This window comes from Plasmodium falciparum (genome assembly GCF_000002765.6).
Source record: "Plasmodium falciparum 3D7 genome assembly, chromosome: 11".
Lineage (NCBI taxonomy): Eukaryota > Apicomplexa > Aconoidasida > Haemosporida > Plasmodiidae > Plasmodium > Plasmodium falciparum.
Genome location: NC_037282.1, coordinates 832,090 through 857,500, shown reverse-complemented (window position 1 = coordinate 857,500; position 25,411 = coordinate 832,090). Strand labels below are relative to the sequence as shown.

Sequence of the window (25,411 nt, the reverse complement as noted above, 5' to 3'; positions counted from 1 at the left end):
CTTTTCTGAATTATTCATATTATTATACATGTTCAAAAATGGAGGTTTGTTTTTTTTATTTTCTAAATCATTATTTATATTATAATTCCATTCACTTGTATTTTCACTTAAACAAAGATCACTTTGATTATTTTCATTATCATACAAATTTTCTATTCGTGTTTTATTATTTTTCATAATTTCTCTAATGTCCTTTCCTTCCATTTTAAATGGACGATCATTGTGATATTCCATAAAATTTGGAACATCTTTTTGTATCTCTTTTTGAATATTATTTAGAATATTACTTGGCATCTCATTTGAAATATATTTATTGTTTATGTTATTCTTATTATCATTTTTCATTCCACTTTTTATGTCACTTGGCATATCACTTTGTGCATATTTTTTTATTTCATTTGTATTATCATTAATATTAATAATTGAATTATCTTTTTCATTTTTTCTATATAATTTCTCTTTATTGTTTGAGCCATTTTGAGAATTATAATTTAAAGAATCAAGTATATTTTCCATATCTTTTTCTTTTGTGTTAAACAATAATGAATTATGGAGATTTTCTTTGTTTCTCACATTTATGAATGAATCATGTTCATTTTTTTCTTCTCTAGTACTTGTCTTGTTATCATCAGATATATCATTAAGATTTTTATTTTCAGATAAATCATAATCAGCATGTATTATAAAATTTTTGTATTCGTTTTCTTCGAAATTTACATTAGATACATTTTCTTCATTCATATCACATTTTTCTTGTTTTTTGTTTATTATGGATATATCATTTATATCATAATTATTAGTAACGTTTTTTATCGAAGATTCTATATTATTAATTGTTGTTATTTTTAAAAGAGTTGTGGCTGATCCATGATTCACATTAACAAACATTTCTTCGTCATTTGATTTGTTAAATAGATATTCATCATTTTGTGCAAAATCTTTTTTGTTGGATAGACAATTATTATTATTATTATTATTTATGTTATTATTATTATTTATATTATTATTCATATTATTCATATTATTCATATTATTTATAATACTTTTATTAAATTCATAATTCTTATTTGAAGTATCATATTCATTTAAATTCGCATGAACCATTTCATAAATTTTATTCTTATTCATAACATCATGATAATTATTATACAATATATGTTGGTTCATTATTTCATTTTTATTTTTATGAAATGATGTTTCTGAACATTTACTATCCACTTTACCATAATTATTATTATTCTCATTTTCCTTTTCATTTTCTGCAGATTCTAATTTATTAAAAAATATATTTCTATTTATATTATTATATGTATTTTCATTTGAATCTTTTTCATCATTTGAATGTTGAATAAGTTCATGGTTATAATTTCCAAAATGACTATTATAATAATAATTATTATTATTATTATTATTATTATTAATATCATTATTATCTCTATATTTTATATAATTTTTTTTGGGGTCATTTAAATGATTATCATATGATATATGCTTAAAATGATTTTCATAGGAATGGCTCCGTAACATTGAAAAAGAAGAATTGTTTAAATATTTATTATTATAATCTTCAGAATCTGTATTAAAAGAAAAAAAAAAATTTCTTTTTTTGTTTTTATTGTAATTTTTATAAGGATATATATTATTTTGAATATAGTTCATACTATCTATATGTTTGTAATTATTATTATTTATTTTATATGTTTTATTTCTTTTTTCATTATTAATATAATGCAAACTATTAAAACTATTTTTTTCTTTAATATAAGGAAAATCACTTTTCCTTATTATGGATTTGTGTAATTTGGGTGTAAAATTATTAAAACTAGAATAATATGTATTTTTATTATTATTATTATTATTATAATACATTTCTTTTTTCGTATTTTTATAAACTAAATTTAGTCTAGACTCATTATTTATATTTGCAGGATATGAAATAATTTCTTGTTTACTTACTGATGGTAATAACATACTAGTAGAATTAAAATTTGGTTTTCGTTTGTTTTTATAAATTTTCATTTTATTACCATATGTTACACTTTTATTTGTAAAATTGCTACAAAAGCTATCACTACTAATACTACTACTACAACAACTACTATCAATAATAATTTGATTACAATTATTTTTATGGTATTTATTTATACTTTTATTATTAGTACTACTTGCACTATATGTTGTTGTACTTAATTCATCACTTTCATTGATGGATTTAGGTAATGAAGAAAACGTATCTGATTTGTGTAATTTAGATTCTTTCATATTTTTTACAGGAGTAGATATATTAAATGTTTTATTAAAATATTGACTAATATTATAATTATTTACTTGTTTAAGATAATGTTTATAATGTTTTAATTTTTTATTATTTATATTTTGTAAACATTTGATATATTCATTTAAATTATCTCTAGTAGCATTTATTAATAACTCTTTAAATTTTTCTATATTTTTCATATAAGAAAAATTTAAATATGTTTCCTCATCTTGTGAAAAATCGTTTTTATTATATGTAGGTTTATTATATTCTATATTTGCATAATTCAAATTTTCATATATTTTATTTTTACTTTTACATGTATTTTCTGATATTATTGCATTTTTATATTTTAATTCATATGGATATACTATACTACTACTATTATTAAATTTATTAATATAATTTATTTTTTCCACTTCTACATCTCTTTCTATATCTTTATTATTATAATACATATTATCTCTATTTACATTAGTATTTTTATTATTATAATGAAAATTTTCAAAAGCATTTTTATAAATAATTCTACAGTTACGATTATAATCAGTTGGATTATTTAAATTTTTAGTATTATGCATTTTTATTATATTATTATCTACATTGTAATTTTTACCATCTGTATCATACTTTTTATTGTCTAAGATATAATTAGGTGAATTATTCATATGATTATTAATTAACTGTTCTATATTAGAGTTTTCAACTTTATTAATTTTAATATAATTCTTAACTATATTATTTTTATTTTCTTTTTTTAATTCAAAAATATTCAAATTTTTATCACTCATATTATAATTTTTGTTGTTGCATTCATATAGAATACCTGTTTTGTGGTCTTTTTGTAATTGTATTGATTTATCATGATCATCCTGTCCAGGTGGGAAATTAAAGTTCTTACTATCATTATCATAGCAGAAGGATAATCCATCTAATTTTTCATAAATGATTTTATTCCTAACAAAATTAGTTCGTTCTTCATTATAAACTTCTCTATTATTATTATTATTATTATTATTATTGTCCATGTGAAGAAAATCAGTATTACTAAAGGTTCTGCTACTATTATTTAAAAAAGAAAGATCTGGGACTTTAAGTGGCTTGTTCTTAAAAATTGTTTGATTGCTATCTAAGGTTAAAAATGTTTTATAATCATCTATTTCGTCATCATTCGAAACTAACGATTTATCTAGAAAATCCCGATTTATTATTGATTTTAAGTTATGAATATTGTTATCTATATTATTTGAGTAATTATTATAGTTTAATGTATCATTATTTTTAATACTACATTTATTATATGATTTATAATTACTTGCCTCTTTTTTACTTGATATTTTATCATTTATTGTATTACAATATTTTTCTTCAGATATATTTGTTTTATAAGTAATAGGATTATATTGATCCTTTCCATTCATATTATTATTATTGTTATTATTATTATTATTATTATGGTTTATTGACTTATCTTTTGATATATCTATATTATCACTAGATAAACTTAAATTTAATGAATTATATTCTAATAAAATTTCTTTAATTTTTTTTCTCCTGTTTACAGCTTTTTCTAAATTTTTTTGTGTATTTGATTCTTCATTATTTAAATCCTCCACGGAAATATTTTTATTGCTTAAACATTTTACAGAACAAATAGGAGTATTCACATTACTATTATTATGATTATCATTTGTCTTCAATTGATTAGATAACTTTTTATTATATATATTTTCATTATTAATAAATGACAAGTTTTTTTGCACATTTTCATCTTCTAATATTCTCTTTTCATCTTTATCACAATTTTGTATTGAGTTAATATATCTTTCGGAAGTTTCATTATTATTACTAGTTCTTTTTTTATAATCTGAATCAACAAAATTTTGCATTTTATAGTCAAAAAAAAAAAATATATATAATATGTGTATATATATATATATATATATATATATAAAGAAATATTATTTTAATATTTCAGTATTATTAAAAAGTTTTAATTTTTGTTAGTTTTAAATAATAAAAAAAAAAAAAAACCAAAAAAAATTAAAAATTAATCCTAATAATTAAAAATATTTTTAAAAAACCTTATGAAAATATAAATAAAAATAATTAAAAATTTTATGAGTTTTTATTGCTCCCAATATTTACATAAAGAAAAATTTAATCTTTCATGTTCTTAGAATAATATATTAACATTAATTTTATTTTTATTTTTATTTTTATTTTTAATTTTAAATTTAAATTTAATTTTTTTTTTTTTTTTTTTTTTTTTTTTTTGCACAAATGTTTCATACTATTATAATGTTTATATAGTATTTACAAATTATGAAAAAATATATGAAAAAAAGGAGAAATTTAATTACACTTATAAAAAAATTATTAAAAAAAATAACAAATAATAATTAAATAAATAAATAAATAAATAAATATATATATATATATATATATATATATATATTATGTATGTAGTTATTTATATATTTAAAAAAAAAAAATTAGAGACATAAGTTTATAATTAAACTGAACATAAAAAATATTATGTTCTTCCACCCAGGGATTTTTATTAAAAAATCTTTATAATATAAAAAGTGTATTTTTCTTTTTCTTTTTCTTTTTCCTTTTCCTTTCTTTTCTTTTTTTTTTTTTTTTTTTTTTTTTTGCATATATGTGTCCTTAATTTATTTCTTCATCAAATATACTCGAAGAATTTTTGCTGAATGATTTATAGTATTTATAAGCTCCCTCCTAAAAAGAATTAAAATTATATATAAAATAAGAACATTTTAAAATTAACACATATATGTGAAATATATATACAGTTATGCAAATATAAGCATATGCAAAAAAAAATATACATACATTAATTAATATATATAAATATATATTTTATATACCCTTAATTTTGCCAGTTGTAGTGTTAATATAATCTGTCTTTGAGTATCATCAACTTTTGAATGTTTATTTACAACAGCTGTATTTAAATAATCTTGTAATTTCTATAAAAGAATATAATAATGAGTTCATAAATTATAATATATATTATATATCAATTATGTTATTAAGATAAATATTTAGAATTTCCTTTTTTTTTTTTTTTTTTTTAACGTCTTACTTTTAATCTCCTCGAATATTTTTTTTTGGTTAAAAATACACTAAAATATGGTTCCCTAAAAAAAAATATATATATATATATATATATATATGTACACATATTTTTAAAAATATTTAAATTTATGGAAAAATTAATTTTCCAATATTATTATTTTTTTTTTAATATAATTACTTTCCATTGCAAGGAACGTTAATATATGCTTTAACCAAATAGGGGGTAGACAATTCAATATGACAACATGCATATATATTATCTTTACTACATTCCTATATAAAAGGGAAAATATATAAGTGTTAAATATATATATACATATATATATTATATTATATAATAATAAATTAAAAATATTACATTATTAATTTCTTTTTCCTCCTTTAAATAAGATTCTTCAGTTATAATGTTAAAAGTTGATATTTGTTGCAAGGAAACGGACTGAATTTTCTTTAAAGCATCCATATGTTTTTCACAAGTAAATGGGGGAAACACATTTGGATAATTTCTGCAAAAAAAAAAAAAAAAAAAAATATATATATATATATATAATAAATAATATATCATATGTCATATATAAATATTATAAAATTTTAATATATAATTTTAAAATATGAATCCTTTACCTGTAATGACGGATTTGCCAAATATCCCATATTCTAAATAAGACTAATAATTTAAAAAAATAGAAATAAATAAATAAATATATATATATATATATATATGTAATAATATTTTTTATGTGTACTTAAATTTTTTTAGTACCTCGAGTAAATACTTTTGAAAAAACAACAGATATATCCAAGGTCCTATTTAAGTGCCAATTATAAATTTCTGATAAGGATTTACGATCCATATTTTTATTTTCTGCTTTTTTAGTTGATCCTTCTTCCTTTTTCGGAAGTTCATTTTTTTCGGATAAACTATAAGGTTTTTCTACAAGAGCATTTATCCAAAAATACGGAAAACCATATTTAAAATTTAAAAAATCATTTGCATTATTTGAAAATAAGAGAAGGTGATCTTCATTACTATATATATCAGAAAGTAATCGACAATCATTATTATACAATCTCAAATAATCAATAGAATTAGCTTTGGCTACTAAACAATCCATTTTACATAGATAAGAAATATCTATTTGTATATTAAAATGATTTAGATATGATACATCAGGTAAAATAGAAACATCAAAATTATCTTTTGTATAAAATTTTATGGATATATATTCATTATGAACATCATTACGATTAGAAAAATTTTGATCATTGTTTCTATCTTTTGTAATAACGTCATATTTCATAAATTGAAAAACATCATTTATATTACTTTGTTCTTTAAAATGAAAAAAAAAATTAAATTGCATTTTATTATTTAAAATGGACATGTTATTAATACTCAAATCAATTTGATGATTCATGATTTTATAATAGAAGGATGACAAATAATGTGTAAGTTCTTTATCAAATGAATTATATTTATCAACAATACATTGGATACTATTTTTAAATAAAGATAATTTATTAAATGATGTATCTTTTCTTTGATTTTGTTTTGTAAATTTATCAGAAATTTCTTTTTTTTTTATCATTAATAATCGTAAATCTGTTTTTGCATCAATACGTTGTGATATTTCTTCTTGCAAACATTGTAGTGTACATAAATATGACATATATTCTTTTAATTTTTCATCATATTCATTATTTTTTAATAACATATCATTTATAGATAATATTTTATTTTCTACAATATGTTTTATATCTTCATAATTGTCTGCTTCAAATTCCAATAAATTTTCGATTACTTGCTCATAATTATTTTTAATAATAATTTGTTCATCCAATATATGTGATATAAAATTATTCTTCTCTTTTAATAAATATATAAATTGTCTCATACTAAATAAATATATTTCAACTGTTCTATAAATTAATCTTATGTTCATAATATTATTTAATATAGTTCTTTTCTTTTCTATTTTCAATTCATTTTTCTTTCGTATTTCTTCCATATCTTCTACATGTTCCCCATTTTCTTTCGTTTTTGTTGTTTTTTTGGTTCCGTTTTTTATCTTATCTGTTTCAAATTCATCATCTATATTTTCATTATTTCCTATCATGGTACTATTATTTTCATTTACAATTTCTTTAATTAATTTATCGTTTTCAATATAACAATTTTTTAAATCTTTTAATTGATATTCACACTCTTCTAAATATAAATTAAAATTGTTTTTTATTTTATTCATATATATTTCTAAATCAATGTTCTTATCAAAATAATCATAACTTATTTCATCATCATTTTTATTACTTTCTCCATTTTTTAATTTTTTAGTACTTTTCATGGTTATCATTTCTTCTGACATTTTTCTTTTATTATTTTTAATATTTTTATCATCATTTTCTTCGTCTTTTTTTTTTTCAGCAGACATCATATTTTCTTCTCTTTTGTAAACACTATCATTACTATTTATATCTTCTGATTGTAAAGGTGATTTTTTTAAAGAATCCCTTTTTTCTTCTCCTGTTATATCATCTTTATTATCATATTCTTCTATACTATGTTCGTGAATATATACCTCACATTGATTTTCAACATTATCATCTTCATTATTTTCAAGATGAACATTTTGAGTCTTTTTATTATCTATAATATCATCATTTTCGTTGTATATACTTTGATTATATTCGCTTTCTTCAAATTCTTTTTCTTTTTCCTCTTCAACTTCCTTATTTTCCTTTTCAATAATTGTTTCGTTTTTTGTTTCTAAACCTTTTTTTTCATTATCTTTATTATTCTCCATTTTTTATAAAATAAAAAAAAAAAACAAATAAAATAAGGGAACAATAAGGAAGGAAAAAATTAAACTTTATATTAAAGTATAAAATTTTACATACTTATGTTATATATATATATATATATATATATTATATTATATATATATATATATAATATACTAAAAAAAAAAAAGTATACCTTTATATAAATGATAAAAATCTATATAATGAAAGAAAAAAAAAAAAAAAAAAAAAAAACCATAAATAAATAATAAATATATATATATATATATATATATTTTTTTTAAATCATATTATTTCTTTATTTTTATAATTTATTATTATTATTTTATTATTTATTTTTTTTATTTTTTTTTTTGATTCTTGTATTAAATTATGCAAATTATAAATAGGATCCTTTATACAAAACAAAACCTATTTTTATATCTTCTTATAATTAACATTATTTTCATAACGTGTTCTCAAAATGTAAAATTATTCTTATTTAATTAAACATTCTTCGTAAATACAAAAATTGAGAGAGATAAAATAAACATTTGATAATAATATATAAACGAATATATCATATATAATATATAAATATATATTTATATTATTCTCATTGGGTTTGAATTTTTAAGTGCATATAACATAAATGAAAAAATAAAAAACAATAAAATAAAAATAAAATAATTATATATATATATAATATATATATGTTTTTTTTTTTTTTTTTCTTTTTTTTTTTTTTTTTATGCTTAATATATTTAAAGAATAGAAAATTTTGAATTTAAAAAACAAAATTTGGAGTACAGTTATAATATTATTATTTTTTTATAATTAAAAGAAACAACGTGTTATAATAACGTATTAGAGGAATATATAAATAAAAAGAAATAATATATATTATGTAAATGTTATTTATTTGTTATATTTTAATCACAAAGTTGCTTAATTTGGTAATGGACTTTTATTTGTATATAATACCATAATATATATATATATATTGAATATATATTATCCAAAAAAAAAAAAAAGAAAAAAAAAAGACGTTAATACGTCTTAAAAAATATAAAAGCAATTTTTTTTTATGTTTATATATATAACAAATGGAAAATAATTTAAACAAAAAAGTACAAATTTCTTTTTATTATAAATTAATTAATTTGTTGCAAATAAAGTAAAATATGTGAAATAAAAAAAAAAAAAAAAAAAAAAAATACACATATATGTATACATATATATATATATATATATATATATATATATATAATTCAATATGTCATTATTCCATATATATGTAATACTAAAACAAAACATAAAAATACATTTCCAAAAAAAAAGAATTATACAGAATTTTTCTGAGATACATATAATATTAACTGATAATAAATATACGAATAGATATTATATATATAAAATAAGAAGAAATTATTTTCTAATTTCATAAGACTTAATTTCACAATTTTTTTATAATCACACTTTACACAATAAAAGGTATAAAACTTTTTAATGTTAATTTTTTTTTTGTCTTTTTTTATTGTTTCTGAAATCAAATCGTCATATATATCCATAAGTGAATTATATATATTCGTAGACATAAAATTATCATAGACATGTCCATTGAAAAATGTACCAGACGTGGTATTTCCTAAAAGTTTATAAAAATAACGAAAGTTTTTCATATTTATTTGTATGATTGAATATAAATCACTTATACATCCTTTTTTAATATTCATAAAATCAAAAAAGGATAATAAATTATTGACATCTCCTTTTGGTACTAAGGAACATTTTTTTTCTAATAATTCCATATTTTTATAATTCTTTTCATCTTTCAAATTGCTATTTAAAAATAAATTATTTATAACAATAAGTAAATCGTTTTTTTGATTCTTCAAAAAATAATCCAATTGTTTTTCAATATCCATATCATAATTAATTACACAAACGATTATTAATATCTTTTCATAAATAATACATGAAGCTAGTAATATATCTTCTTCATCATTTTCATTTTCTGTATCTTCTATTTTAGATAATGGATTTATATAATTATTTATAGAATTATTATCACTAGCTAATATTACTTTCCCATTTCTTAAATCTAAAAATTTGAAAAATTCGGCCATAAATCCATTGAATTTATCCACGTTTTCATATTCCTTATTATAACTTTTATATACTGGTATAATACCTAATATATTTTTCTTTTTTAATACTTCTTTGGTATAATATTTTCCAAAACTATTTGTTATATCACAAACGATATCAAGTTTAACATTCATTGTAGAATTATTATTATTTTCTTTCCCTTTCTTTACTTTTGAATTATCTTTTTCACACTTTTGTTTGTAAATATATGCCAATATTTTTATGAAAAATAATGAAACGAGTGCCACAGATATACATTCAAAAGTAACTGGGGTCATTTTTTTTTTTTTTTTTTTTTTTTTTCAAGATATTGTTAACTTTATAAAAAAATTTAACATTTATCACAACAAAGTTATGTACATATATATATTTTTTTTCACATAGGAATAATATAGAAAGAAAAAATTAAACATATATAACGATATATTTACAGGTATATGTATTATATTAAATGACCTCATATTACATGTCGTATTATATATATATATATATATATATATATATTATTTCTTTTTTATGTAAACCTTATTTCTTTTAAATTTCATAAAAACAGCGAAATAAGTTTTATAAAAATAATTTATATATGTGTATTTATATAATCATTATTCTTTAATACATACTTTATTGTTGGAAAAGGGAAAGGGAGAAAAATATATACATACATATAATATAAATATATATATATCTATATATATATATATATATATAATATATCTATCATACATAAACTTCAATCAGACGTAAAATAATTATCTTATAATTATTCAAATAATAAAACGCAAAATTTTGCATGATACAACAGAAAAAAGAATATAAATATGAAATATTAAATTATACTATATTCTTAAAAATAAATATAAAAATATTATATAAAAGTCATAAAGAAAAAAAAAAGAATTATATTTATATTACATACATTTAATCTTAATAATAACATATGAACATTATGAAGAAAAAAAAAAAAAAAAAAAAAAAAAATATATAATATATATATATATATATATAAAAACTCAAAACAAATGTCTTCAAAAAAAATATATATTATAAAAATATTATATATAATATAATAATCTATTGAATATTTCTTATATTAAAAAATAATAATATATTAACGGCACTACTTTTTTTTTAATTACAAAAAAATATAAATTTATAACGGATACAATTAAAAAAAAATATATATTATAAATAAAAAAAATACAGATTTATTTTTTTTATTTTTTTTAAATTAGGGTCATTTTTTTATCGTATTATATATGTATATATATATATATATATAATATATTAAAATATATTTATAATATTCAAGTGCATATATATTTTTTACTTACATCCATATATATGCATATTATATAGGAAAAAAAAATATATGTTATAAATATAATATATATATATATATATATATATATATATATATATATATATATTATATATTATATATATATATATAATATAAATATATAATTTTTATTTATATATATACCATAAAAAAATGAAAGAATAATTTTAAAATAAAAAATACATATATATATGTATTATTTTATTTATATATTATTTTATCTTAATATTATGTGATGCAAAGTAATTTAATATATTCCTTTTGTTTACAAAATATAGAATTGTGGCATTTATATTATTTTACCATTCTATATACGAAAAATGACCCCAAATAATATGTATACAGGGTGAGCATATTTTAATATAATAATGTTAAAAAAGTATATGAATTAATATATATATATATATATATATATATATTTTTTTTTTGGGGGGTTTTATTATTTGTGTATCATTTATTCATATTTTTTTTTTTGTAATATGTTTTCTATAAATTCATTAGGTTTTGTTTCCATGATGAAAAAACATGTGAAATTGACAGAATTCATGAAAATATAACTGCAGAGAAATTTTATGTAGATTATATTTTAAAAAGAAAACCATGCATACTAAAAAGGTATAGGATATTTTATAATTTTTAAAATTTTATATTTGTAATTGTTTATATATTTTTATCATATTTAAATACCTATGCAATTTTATCGTAGTCTTAATTTCTATATTTTGTAACAACTTTATTGTATATGTTTATTGACTGTGCATATATTTTATATTACTTTTTTCCTTACCTTGTTATTATATATATATATATATATATATATTTATATTTTATTGTTATTTTTTTTTTTTAGTGAATATGTAATTAAGAATAAATTGAACATTGATTTAAATTTTATGAAAGAAAAAATAGAGAATGTAAATGTACATTTAGAAAAGAGGATATCGAATTCTTTTGGAACTGGGGAAAAAAAAAAAATGAAGTTTCATAAATTTTTATCATTATTAGAAAAAGGAAATAAGAAATATTATTTGAATACTCAATACGTAAAAGAAAATGCATATCATCCAAAAGATTTTTGTAATTCCATTACACGTCAAATGATTAATTATCTTCCTAAAGAATTAGAAATTATGGGGTAATTAAATGAAACATTTAGTATTTTTTTTTACCGTATGTATATATATATTATATATATATATATATATATATATATATATATATATATATATTTTTATTTCAGTAATTTAGAAATATATCAATATAATATCTGGTTAGGAAATAATAAAAGCACAAAATTAAAAACATATTTACATCACGATTATCATGATAATATATATGTCCTGTTAAAAGGAAAGAAAACCTTCAGAATATATAGTCCTAACTTTGCTTACCGTTTAAAAACAAATGGGAAAATTTTTAAAGTTCACAAAAATGGTTTGATTACCTATTGGCCATTTATTAGAAGTGATGGTAAGTTATGTATGGATGTATAACCTTAAAATGTAAAAATATATAAGTATATTATATATATATATATGTGCATTTCTTATGTTATTTCAGGATCACATATTTTAGACGTATACAAGAAACAGATGAATAATATATACAATGAAATTAACATAATGAATGAAGTTTTAAACAAAAAAGGTTTGTTACCAAAATATATAAGCAAAAAAAATTACTTTGAATACCTATATTTTATATATATTAATAATATATTATTTTTAATTTTTATTTTTATACTTTTAGACCCTTTAGTTGATAACCAAACAATAAAAGATTCTATAAACAAGGCAGAAGAAAAGTATATACAAAAATTGACTGAAAAAAAAATATATATTTATATATATATTTTTTTATATATTAATATTCATTTTTATAAAAATGATTATTACTGTACCTAAAAATACTTTATTTTCTTTTATATATTTATAGATTAAATTTATTAGAAGAAAATATTTTAAATTACAAATTAAAAAAACATGACTTTCACCGTCAACCAAACGCTAGACAAGACATCCCGAATCATTTTTGTCTTATTCATACAAGGAAAAGGAAAGAAGGTAGATCATATAAATAAATAAATAAATATATATATATATATAATAAATTTGTATTATAAAAAAATTTTATTTTTTCTTCCTTTATATTTTTAGATGATAATATCTTTGATAAAAACACAAATATAAGGAAAAAATACATTGAAGTTAATTTGAATGAAGGAGATATATGTTAGAAAAAGCTGAACAAAAACAATTTGATTATATATGTATATATTTTATTTAATTTTAATTTTTTTTTTTTTTTTTTTACGTTTTAACAGTGTACTTACCATGCGGATGGTTTCATGAAGTTAAATCCTTTTCAAGCGAAGAACAATGTATATTAATTTTTAAAAATAAATTATATTACTATAATTATTATATATTTTTATATGTCCATTTATGTATAATATTATAGTTATGTTTGTTTTTGTGTTCATATTTTTTTTTCAGATCATTTAGCATTTAATTATTGGTATTATCCTCCTTATATAAAGACAAATAAATCAGCAAATGTTGAGAATAAATTTGATAATCCTTATGTGGACAAATATTTAAGCGAAAGAAATATAAAGTTATATAAAAAGGTATTTATACATACATACATATATATATATATATTATATTTATTTACATTGTCGATATTTTTTCATTTTCCATTTTATCTTATTTTATTTTATTTTAGATTGGAATTTATAAACAAAAGAATTCAAATTTAACGGAAATTTTATCATACTATAAAAATATGAAAATCAAAAAAATAAAAAAAAATAAAAAAAGGAAAAATGGATTAGATTTAAAAAAGAAAAAAAAATTAAGGATAAATAATACTTAAAAGAAAAATGTTTGGTATTTTTTTTATTTTTAAAATGAATATTAAGAACACTATGATATTAAACCAATGTATGAATATAGATTGTCCTACGTCTATCTTTAAATTGTGAGTATCTTTCTTATTCTTTGTTATATTTTTGTTTTTTTACAATTTCTTGCATTTTTTTGCCAATTTTTTATTTCTTAATTTTTTTTTTTTTTTTTTTGTCATATATATTTTTTTTTCACATTTTTTCCTTGTAATATTTATATATATATATATAACATATGTGTAACAAAAAAAATAAAAAAAAATAAGAATGTATTTGTATGCATACATATTTTTATATTTTATATTTTATTATTTTCTTTTTTATGTATCACCATAATTTTTTTTTGTTTTTTATGAACAAAAAAATATAATTTAATATAATTAATGAAGTTAACTATATAATATCATAGAAACAAAATTATATATATAATAAGAACATTAAAAAAAAAAAAAAAAAAAAAAGGAAAATTAATGTCAAAGATAAAATCATTTTGAATCATAATAAACAAAATGAAACGTATTATTTATATTTATTTAAGTATAATATATATTCTTTCATTTGTAAATTCTTATTTAATTGATGAAAGTATCAATTTATTACCCTTAGAAAATGATTTAGTACACGTAAAACTAAAGCTAACTGTAAACGGAAAAGATTATAAAGAATTTGTACCTATAAATATCTTGAAAATATTAAATTATGTGAATTCACTTAAAATTAATATTAAAAGGGGTGTTTACCGAGAATATTATAATAATAAATATTTGGACTCATATCCTTATGGTTTTACTTTTGTAGTGGATTTAAAAAAAGAAGAAAGAGATAAATATGATTTTTCGAAAGAAAAAGAATATAATGAATTTTCAAAGAATGAAATGTTTCTTTTAAAAACTTTATTGAATGACATTTGGGGTATTACAGGTGTATCAACTAACCTTTTAAAAACAAAAGATTTAATTAAAGTAGATAATAAAATTTTTGCTTTTTTACCAGATGAAAGTATTTGTATAGAAAGTTTTTCTTTCATTAAAAAAATGTATCCTTGTAAAAATTTTGGAGGTTTATTTAATTTAATTAATCCTTCATATTTAATAACAACGTTATCAACTAATATTGGATTTGAACTAAATGACAATGATGAAAATTTTTTTGTTCTTTATATTGAATATATTACGGAACATAATCATAAAGAAAATATAACTATTAATGATTTAATAAATAGTAAATATAATATAAATGAATGTCCTTTGATTGATAGAACTGCACTTATTGTTAAAAAAAAAGAAGAAGATTATGTTTCCACAATCTTTGAAAAATATGATAATATAGCAATGGTATATGAAAAAATAAATATATATGATATATTACAAAGAGGGAAACCAAATATAATAGAGGAATATATAAATGTTAATGTCTATAAAGAAGAATCTAACAGCATGATAACGACAGATATAAGGAAAAAACAAAGTTCTTTAGTTTACGTATTTCAAAATTTAAATGACAAAAATAGTAGTAATTTTTTATTTGTTGATAAGTTGCCATATTATTTATCTCCATTGTTACACACTTTAGTTATACAAGGAAAGGATTCTAATAAAAATGATGATTCCAAAAAATATTGTGATTTCATATATTTTGGTTCTAATGCAATTAACAAATTTGATATTAAATTTAGTAATTTCGATATGATACACTCTTTACCAAAAAATGGAAACTATTACTATATTAATTTTAAGTACATTTTGCCCCCTAAATGTGATATAATAATAAGGTAAAAAAATGCATAAACATATAATATATATATGTATATAATTTATATTTTTTTATTTTATCTTTAATACTTTATAGATTTGAAATAATCAAAATACAAATCCGATCCTTTGAATTTGACTTTGATATAGATAGGGGAATATTGTTGGAAAGTGGCATATTTAAACAAAAAAAAAATTATATTTCAAATGAAAAAAATGACGATTATATTTATAAATATACTTCCTCATTACTCATTGATATTGTTTTACCAGACACAAGTACGTTTATTTAGAAAAATAAATAAATATAAATAAATAAATAAATATATATATATATATATATATATATATATATATACTATAATTTTTTTTTTTGTTAGGTATGCCTTTTAATATTATAGCAATTTCAACATGTGTTATCATGTTATTTTTTGGGTTCATCTTTAAACTTACTGCAAAAGAACAAACAAGATATGTATAACTTTTTTTTTGTTGTTTTTTTTTTTATTTATTTTTTCCTATTTTTTTTTTTTTTTTATGTAGTTATGCTTTCAAATTCATTAGTTTAATAATAAAATCTATATAATTTAATAAAATAATTAATTAACAAATACATAATTATATTATAAGAATTTATATAAATGTATTTAATATGTTATATATATTTTATACTTTTTATTAGTTTTATTTTCATAATACATAAATATATATATATATATTCTTTTCTGCACATATAATTAGAATTTTTTTTTGAAAAAAATATTATTATATTTTTCTTCATTTTGTAAAAATTCTTTATTACATATAATATAATATAATAAATAAAAAATTTTGAGGTATTACACATTAATCGATAAGTTATTTTTTTTTTTTATCCGTAAGAAAAATCTCGAATTATAATATATATTTAATTGTCACACTTTTAAAATAATAACATGATATATTTTAGGAGCCATAATTAATTACATGGCTTGACTTATTATTTTGTATAAAGTATATATATATATATATATATATATATATATATATATTTATTATATTTTTTTTTATTTAAATATGAAGAAGGGTTAACTCTACAATGATTATAATCCTCCCATAAATAAATACAATGAATTTTTCCTTAATTATAAAAAGATACTCGAAGATATTAAATTGGAAACATGATACCTATTATGCTAGTTTGATGAATAAATATACGTATTTTGATGAATTCATGAGATTTTGTAATGATAATAAAGGTATAAACACAATATATGATATATATATATACATATTTTATTACAAATATAATTATGATCCATTTTATATATTATATTGTAGTTCATATGATATATTATATATTATATAATTATAATTTAATTTTGTTTTTTAATAATTTAGAATATTTTACTAAAAGAGATATAGTGGCTTCATTAACTTATATACACCATATGAAAAAAGTAGATTTGTTATCTCCAACTTTTAATAATTATAATGATTTCATATACAAAAATATAAATATGTTTAGATCAAACATAAGCACACTTGTACATAGGTAAAAAAAAAAAAAAAAAAAAAAAAAGATAGGCCATTATATCATTATCCTTTATATAATATCTATAAACTTTTTTATTATAAATATAAAAAAAATCATTTTTTATATTTTATAATTGTCTTATTCTTATATTTAGGTATGCTGTTTTGGGACATACAAAATCTCTATTATTTATCTATGAAAATATACTAAAGAATAATATATTAAATTATGATAATAAATCAATTAGTTTAATAGCTTGGAGTTATGCAAAAAATAATTTTTATTTATCAGACCTTTTTATGGAAATCAATAAGATATTAAAAGCATGTATTAAAACAATGACTCTTCATGAATTATCATTAATATCATGGGCGTATTCTAAGATAAACAGATTACCTCCTTTAGAAATGATATGTGTAAAAAATAGAGTTTATGAATTATTAAACACATTAGATGAAGAATTAAATCATGTTATTGAAAATAGTGCAACAAAAACACATTTGGATGACATAAAAATGAATATTAATGAAAAAAGTACTTATTTTGAAATTAAAAATGAGAATGAAAAGGAATATCTAAATAAATATACCAATACAGATTTTAATGACCATACATATTTAGATGAAACTAAAGAATTGATATCATCAGAAAAACATAATTTAGGAAATATATATGAAGATAATAGTGAAAATAGAATAGACAACTTAGGTTGTAAAAAGAACTTAAGCCAAGATATTTGTATGATAATGAAATCATATTCTATTATGAATAAAAGTGATCCTTTTTTTTTTTTATTTTTATTCAATTTCATAATCAAAAATATACAAAATAACAAAATGATGATAACAGCTCAAGGAATAACAAGTATATGGGTATGCTTAAGAGAATATGAAATAAAAAATAAAAAAATAATTGAATATGCATTAGAATTATCACGATTTTTAAGACTTGATCACACTGTAAATAGTTCAATGATGCATGAAATTGTTGTTAGTATACATAAATTAAAAATTAAAGATAGAAGAATTCTTTATCATTTATTTTATCACCTAAAAAGGAAGTGTATTAATATGCATGTACAACATTTGTATGATATTATAACAATATTACAAGATATGAAAATTTATGATGATGATTTATGGAAGCAATTTGGAGTAGCTGTTCAAAAAAAAGCTATTGACCTAGAATTAATTCAAATAAAAAAATTACATAACATATTTTCCATTAATGGAAAAGGAAATGATAGAATATTGGGAGTTCTTGATAGTTTTATTCAAATAAAAGAAGATATTAATGTATATGGCCCGATATAATAAAAAATTCAATTTGCAATATATATATATATATATATAATAGTTATTTATTATATAAAAGTGTCATAATTATTTTACAGAAAAAATAATGAATCATATAATATATTATTTTTTTTTTAATTAGTAATTTGGATTATAAAGTGACAAAATATATTGTAATATGTATTAGAATATATGTGTAAAAGTTAAAAAAACATGCAAAATTTAAAAAAAACAAAACAAAATGATTTTAAAACTAAAATGTATATAATAATATATATATTTTTATTATTATTATTTTTTTTTGAATACACTAGAATAAATTTTATTTATATATTTTCATAAATATATTTCCAATTTTTCATTTGGTAATTTTTTAAGTCTTATAAAAAATTTTCTTTTTTCTTTTGTTTCTTTTAATTGGTTTATTTTATAAATTTCATTTTATAAACATTTTGTTTAATCTTGTTTTATCTTTTTTGTTTTTGTTTTTGTTTTTGTTTTCTTTTTTTTTTTTTTTTTTTATTACTTTTTTTATTATCAAAAGAGAAAAAAAAAATTTAATGTAAAATTTAAAATATCGCAAAAATAGTTTCATTTTATTATTTTATTTTTATAAACTTGAAGCTATACAGTTATGAAATTATAATTTGTTTTTAATTGAAACCGTAAAATATTTGTAAGGTTATGCTTGTATGGTTTTATTTATGTTCTTATTATTTGTATTATTATATATTTTAAAATACTGATCGAACCAAGCTTATATTAACACTAAAACTATAAATATATATTTATGTAAAATAATTTTAATAAAAAGTTTAAAAAAACAAAAAAAGACAAAACAAAATGTTTATATTATATATTTTTTAATTGATTGAATATATATATAATGAAATATTAATATTTTTTATTAACGCAACATAAAAATATAAAAATGAAGAAAGGATTTTTGTTGAATAAGAATATATATGATATTGAAGAAAATGTAATAAATGTTGAAAAAAATAACACAAATAAAAAATATTGTAAGGATGATTTTGAAATATATATGCACATAGGAACTGGGAATTTCAGTGATGTGTTTATGGTAAAATTAAAAAATGATCCTTCAAAAAAATATGCCTTAAAAATATTCAAAAAAGAAAAAGTGAATAAAATGAATAAAGTAAATGATGTGTTAACAGAAAAAAACGTTATGTCAAAATTAAATACCCCAGGACATGCAAATGTTATTAAATTAATAGAAACATTTAAAGACAAAGAAAATGTTTATTTATTATATGAATATGCTGATTATGATTTATGGGAATTTTTAAAAATTCGTAGTGTTGGTGTTAATGAAAAAATTACATTTAATATAATACTTCAAATGGTACATGCATTAATATATATACATAACAAAAATATTATTCACAGAGACTTGAAATGTGAAAATTTTCTTATAAATAAAGATGGAACCATAAAAATGATTGATTTTGGTAGTTCGAAAGATTTAGATAACATAAGCATCAAAACAAATAATGAGGAAGATACAATAAATCATGAAGAATTAAGTAAATTTGTATTAAAAAAAAATAATAACAATAATTCAAACGAAGATTTAAAAAATGCAAATGAATTTAAAAATAATGATAGTTTAAATGGCGAAGAAATTAATAATAATGATTTAAATAATACTAATTTTCAAAAAAGTGATAAAAATATAAAAGATCAAAATTCAAACAAATGCGTTCTAGAAACACTTAAGAATAATGAAAGCTATGAGTTTAATAATCAAATTTTGAGTTCTTTCAAAAGTAACGATTATGCAGCAGATGCAAATAAACATAATAGCTATAAAAAAAAAAAAACATTCGAAAACTATGTTGGTTCTCCTAATTTCATTCCCCCTGAAGCATTAATAAATAAATGCAGTGGTAAGGCACGAGATTTTTGGAGTCTTGGGTGTACTATTTACCAACTAGTGACATGTACCGTTCCATTTGATGGTTCAACAGAATGGTTCATCTATAACAAAATAAAAAGAAGGGAATTAAAATATCCATCCATAATACCTTCTGAATTAATAGACTTAATAGAAAAGTTAACAACTATGAATCCAGAAGAAAGATTAGGGTTTAACGGAGGATGTGAGGAAATCTTGGAACATTTATATTTTCAAAAATATAATTATAATAAACTTAATTTCATCTTACCAGAAGTTTCCGAGTTAGAAAAACTGTATACAACTATTATAAATAAGTATCATATATATATCAATGAAAAGAGGAAATTAAGACAAAATAATAATTCAACTGAAGAAAATATTAATAATGTAGAAGTACTGAAAAAAAATTTGTTAAACTTAATTAATTCAGATACATTAGTTTGTGCTGAGGAGGAATACGAATCCATAACTTTAAAGAAGAAAATTTTTAAAAGTATTAATTTTATGCTTGAAGAATTTGATAAACAGGAAATAAAAGAAATGGAAGAAGCAAGTAAATGGTTAGAACGATATCAAGGTACATAGAATATAACATATATAAATAAAAACAATTTCTTTTACTCGCTTTTTTACCGTATATATATATATATATATATTTTTTTTTTTTTTTTTTATTATAGAGTATTCATTTTTTTTTTTTTAAACATACTTTTATAATTTTCTATATAAAATCATTTAAATTCATTTTTTTTTTTTTTAATGTAAAAACATATTAGACATTATCTATTTTTTAAAAAGAAATATTATAAATCTATGTATTGAAATATATTATTTATTAATATTATAATAATCTATAAAAGATATATTCTTTTATACAAGAAAAAATATACCTTTCAATTTTTGTATTTTATTATGTTGTTTATATTTTTAATTCCATTTTTCATTGTGGAAATATCTTAATTCAAACTAAAATATATGTAATGTTCACATATGTAAATATAAGTAAAATATGTTATTATTTACTTTAGCATTAAGGAAATAAAATGTTAATAATAGAAAAAAAAGATTCTTCTTATCATTTAGTCCATAATGTAATTCAATGATATGATATTCCTTAAGTTCTTGTGAAACACAATAAAATTGCATGATGGACAATTCATTAGAATTGTACAAAAGGATGAAGCGAAAAAAAAAATTATAAAGGGTAACATATATATATTTAACTTAATTAAAAGTATTCTATGTCTAAAAATTTCATAAGAAATTATATTTAATTAAAACACATATAAAGATATTAATTTATATATATATAATAACCAGAAATAGGAATACATATTTTTATCATACAATATTGTATAATTCAATATAAATTATTACAAAAAAAAAAAGGATTAAGATTCAATTATATAATAAAGCATTATCACATAGAATGAAAAAAACATTTATCCTTATAAATTATATTATTTTTTGATACATGTGTATGCATATATATTTTTTTCTTTTAATTAAAAACTACTTTTTTTATAAATGTAAATTTAAATTTAAAGTTACATGAATGCACATCGTTCATTCAAAATATTAGATAGAAATCTAATAATATATAAAATTACTAAATTATATACCTTAAATATTGCAGTTATTGTAATTTCCTAAATAATTATTGTTATTATAATTTAGCTATGATTTTTATTATTTCTAAGTTATAAATAATTATATAATACTTCATTTCAAACATATCATGTTTGTAATTCATACAATTTAGAGAATACATATAATATTTAAATTAAAATAAATATTAAGTCATATACACTATATCACAATAATTTCCAATATAAGTAAAAATTTTACATATATATATAATACTTTTTATAAATATATTTACATATATAACTTATTTTAAAATATTAATAATCTTATAGTGAAAATAAATTCTAGTAATACATAATAAATATTTCCTAAAATTTATATAATTAAAATAAGACAAACATTAATATATTAGTTAATATTGCAAAATGAAAAAATATAGTAATATATATTTCTTAAAAAAAAATATATAATTAAAATACAAAATTAATAATATCTATAATCCAATATATAAATTTCATTTATATATAAAAAAAAATAATAATATAATTAAATTAAAAATAATAATTTTAAAAAATAAAGTTAATTTTAATGTGTAAATTAAAAAATAATAAATAATAATCAATAATAATATATTTATTTTTTTAATTGAAATATAATTTAATTTATTTATATATTTAAATTATTAATTAATAATAATAATATTTATTAATAATATATTAATTAATTAAAATAAAATATATAATTAATAATAATATTATTATATAATTTTATATAAATAAAAATATTATATAATAATTTAAATATAAAATTAATTTAATAAAAATAAGAATTAAATAAAATATATATATTTATTTACATAAAAAATATATAATTAATAATAATAAATATAATTTTAATTTAATTAATAAAATAATAAAAATATTAATATTAATTAATTAAATATATGTATAAAAATAATAAAAAAATATATAAATAATAAATATAAATATTAATTTAATAAAATATAAATATATTAATTAAAATAAATATAATATATATAATTAATTTAAATAAAATAAATTAATATTTTAATTAAAAGACATATAAATTTAAAAAAATAATAATAAATATTTTAAAATAGTATTATTTTATTATTAATTAACTTAATACTACTAAATAATAAATAATATTATTATTAAATTAAAAATATATATATATAATAAGACATTTTTTTAATATTTTAATTAAATTAATTAATTAATTTATTTATTTATTAATAAAATAATTTACGTATTTAATATAAAATTAATATTTATTTAAATTAAAATATTATATTTATTTTATATTTATTAAATTTAAAATAGTTATAAATAAATAAATTATTATATATATTTAATTAATTAATTAATTCATATAATTAAATTAAATTTTAATTATTTAATATATAAATATATATATATTTTATTTAATTAATTAATATAATTAAATTAAATTAATTATTTAATAGATAAATATATATATATTTTATTTAATTAATTAATAAATTAAACTAAATTAATTATTTAATTATAAATAAATATAAATTGTATTTTATTATTTTAATAATATTAAATTATAATTTTAAAATTAAATTACAGAATATATTATATATATATTATTTTTATAATACACATAATAATTAATTAATTGTTTTTTATATTAATAAATATAATTATTTAATAATATATTTAATTAAAAATAATTAATTAAATAAATTAATAAGAATATAATAGTAATATATATTATTTTATATATTTATATTTATATTATTATTTATATTTTAATTATAATATAATAATTAAATAATTATATTTTATATAAAATATATTATAATAATAAATATTATATAAATTAAATTAATATTTTATTTTAAATATATATATTATTTAATAATAATTAATTTTAATTAAATTTATTATATTTATATTTAAATAATTAATTAAAAAATAATTATATATTTATTAATAATTAAATATAAATAAATTAAAAATATTTATTTTTTTTATTTTATATATTTATTAATATAAATAAAATATATATTATATATATTTTTTTAAATAAATAAATTAATTAATTATTAAATATATTTATTTTATTTAATTAATAATATTTTATGTTTTTATATTTATAATTTAAATTTACATAATTAATATAATTATATATATATATTATTATTATTTAGACAATAAATTAATTAATTATTAATTTAAATAATAATATAATATTTAAATAATTGAATTTAATTAATATATATATATTATTTAATTTAATTAATTAATATATATTATTTATTATATATTTAATAAAATAAATATTTATTTATTGTATATATAATAAATAACATATATTAATTAATTTAATTAAAAATATATATATATATATATATTTATTATTATATAATTAATTACAAATAAAATAACTAAATATTTATTTTATTAAATATATAATAAATAATATATATTAATTAATTAAATTAAATATATATATATTTATATATATTTTTTATTATTATTATAAATAAAATATATTTTATTTAATTAAATTAAATATATATATAATATATATTTTTATATAATTTATTATTATTATAAATAATATATATTTTATTTAATTAAATTAAATATATAAATAATATATAATTTTATTTAATTTATTATTATTATAAATAATATATATTTTATTTAATTAAATTAAATATATAAATAATATATATTTTTATATAATTTATTATTATTATAAATAATATATATTTTATTTAATTAAATTAAATATATATATA

The 25,411-nt window shown here is 16.3% G+C and overlaps 7 protein-coding genes across 7 annotated transcripts in view; 4 read left to right on the top strand and 3 right to left on the bottom strand.

The window, feature by feature from the left end:
• Nucleotides 1–4,146, bottom strand: part of PF3D7_1122500 (conserved Plasmodium protein, unknown function) — a gene marked incomplete at both ends in the record, with an annotated part of 5,871 nt that extends 1,725 nt beyond the window's left edge. Inside the window, one exon of the mRNA XM_001347868.1 lies at nt 1–4,146. This exon is cut by the window's left edge and continues 1,725 nt beyond it. Coding sequence (XP_001347904.1) covers nt 1–4,146 — 4,146 coding nt within the window.
• A 784-nt stretch (nt 4,147–4,930) lies between these two features.
• Nucleotides 4,931–8,166, bottom strand: PF3D7_1122400 (conserved Plasmodium protein, unknown function; the record flags this gene model as incomplete). Its single annotated transcript, XM_001347867.1, has 7 exons — nt 4,931–5,002; nt 5,152–5,253; nt 5,370–5,424; nt 5,541–5,635; nt 5,721–5,868; nt 5,987–6,029; nt 6,126–8,166. The coding sequence occupies 7 exons, from the start codon at nt 8,164–8,166 to the stop codon at nt 4,931–4,933; spliced, it is 2,556 nt and encodes an 851-aa protein (XP_001347903.1).
• A 1,320-nt stretch (nt 8,167–9,486) lies between these two features.
• PF3D7_1122300 (conserved Plasmodium protein, unknown function) lies at nt 9,487–10,572 on the bottom strand (the record flags this gene model as incomplete). The annotated part of the gene is made up of 1 exon (XM_001347866.2): nt 9,487–10,572. The coding sequence occupies one exon, from the start codon at nt 10,570–10,572 to the stop codon at nt 9,487–9,489; it is 1,086 nt and encodes a 361-aa protein (XP_001347902.2).
• A 1,381-nt stretch (nt 10,573–11,953) lies between these two features.
• On the top strand, nt 11,954–14,510 carry PF3D7_1122200 (JmjC domain-containing protein, putative; the record flags this gene model as incomplete). Its single annotated transcript, XM_001347865.2, has 11 exons — nt 11,954–11,979; nt 12,135–12,248; nt 12,484–12,768; nt 12,874–13,103; nt 13,194–13,280; nt 13,383–13,437; nt 13,569–13,696; nt 13,790–13,864; nt 13,957–14,013; nt 14,129–14,262; nt 14,361–14,510. The coding sequence occupies 11 exons, from the start codon at nt 11,954–11,956 to the stop codon at nt 14,508–14,510; spliced, it is 1,341 nt and encodes a 446-aa protein (XP_001347901.2).
• Nucleotides 14,511–15,050: 540 nt separating this feature from the next.
• Nucleotides 15,051–16,773, top strand: PF3D7_1122100 (GPI transamidase component GPI16, putative; the record flags this gene model as incomplete). Its single annotated transcript, XM_001347864.2, has 3 exons — nt 15,051–16,312; nt 16,390–16,571; nt 16,673–16,773. The coding sequence occupies 3 exons, from the start codon at nt 15,051–15,053 to the stop codon at nt 16,771–16,773; spliced, it is 1,545 nt and encodes a 514-aa protein (XP_001347900.2).
• A 627-nt stretch (nt 16,774–17,400) lies between these two features.
• On the top strand, nt 17,401–19,121 carry PF3D7_1122000 (conserved protein, unknown function; the record flags this gene model as incomplete). The annotated part of the gene is made up of 3 exons (XM_001347863.1): nt 17,401–17,530; nt 17,673–17,826; nt 17,963–19,121. The coding sequence occupies 3 exons, from the start codon at nt 17,401–17,403 to the stop codon at nt 19,119–19,121; spliced, it is 1,443 nt and encodes a 480-aa protein (XP_001347899.1).
• A 913-nt stretch (nt 19,122–20,034) lies between these two features.
• Nucleotides 20,035–21,612, top strand: PF3D7_1121900 (serine/threonine protein kinase, putative; the record flags this gene model as incomplete). Its single annotated transcript, XM_001347862.1, has 1 exon — nt 20,035–21,612. One exon carries the CDS (start codon nt 20,035–20,037, stop codon nt 21,610–21,612), a length of 1,578 nt encoding a protein of 525 aa, XP_001347898.1.
• Nucleotides 21,613–25,411: the final 3,799 nt, after the last annotated feature.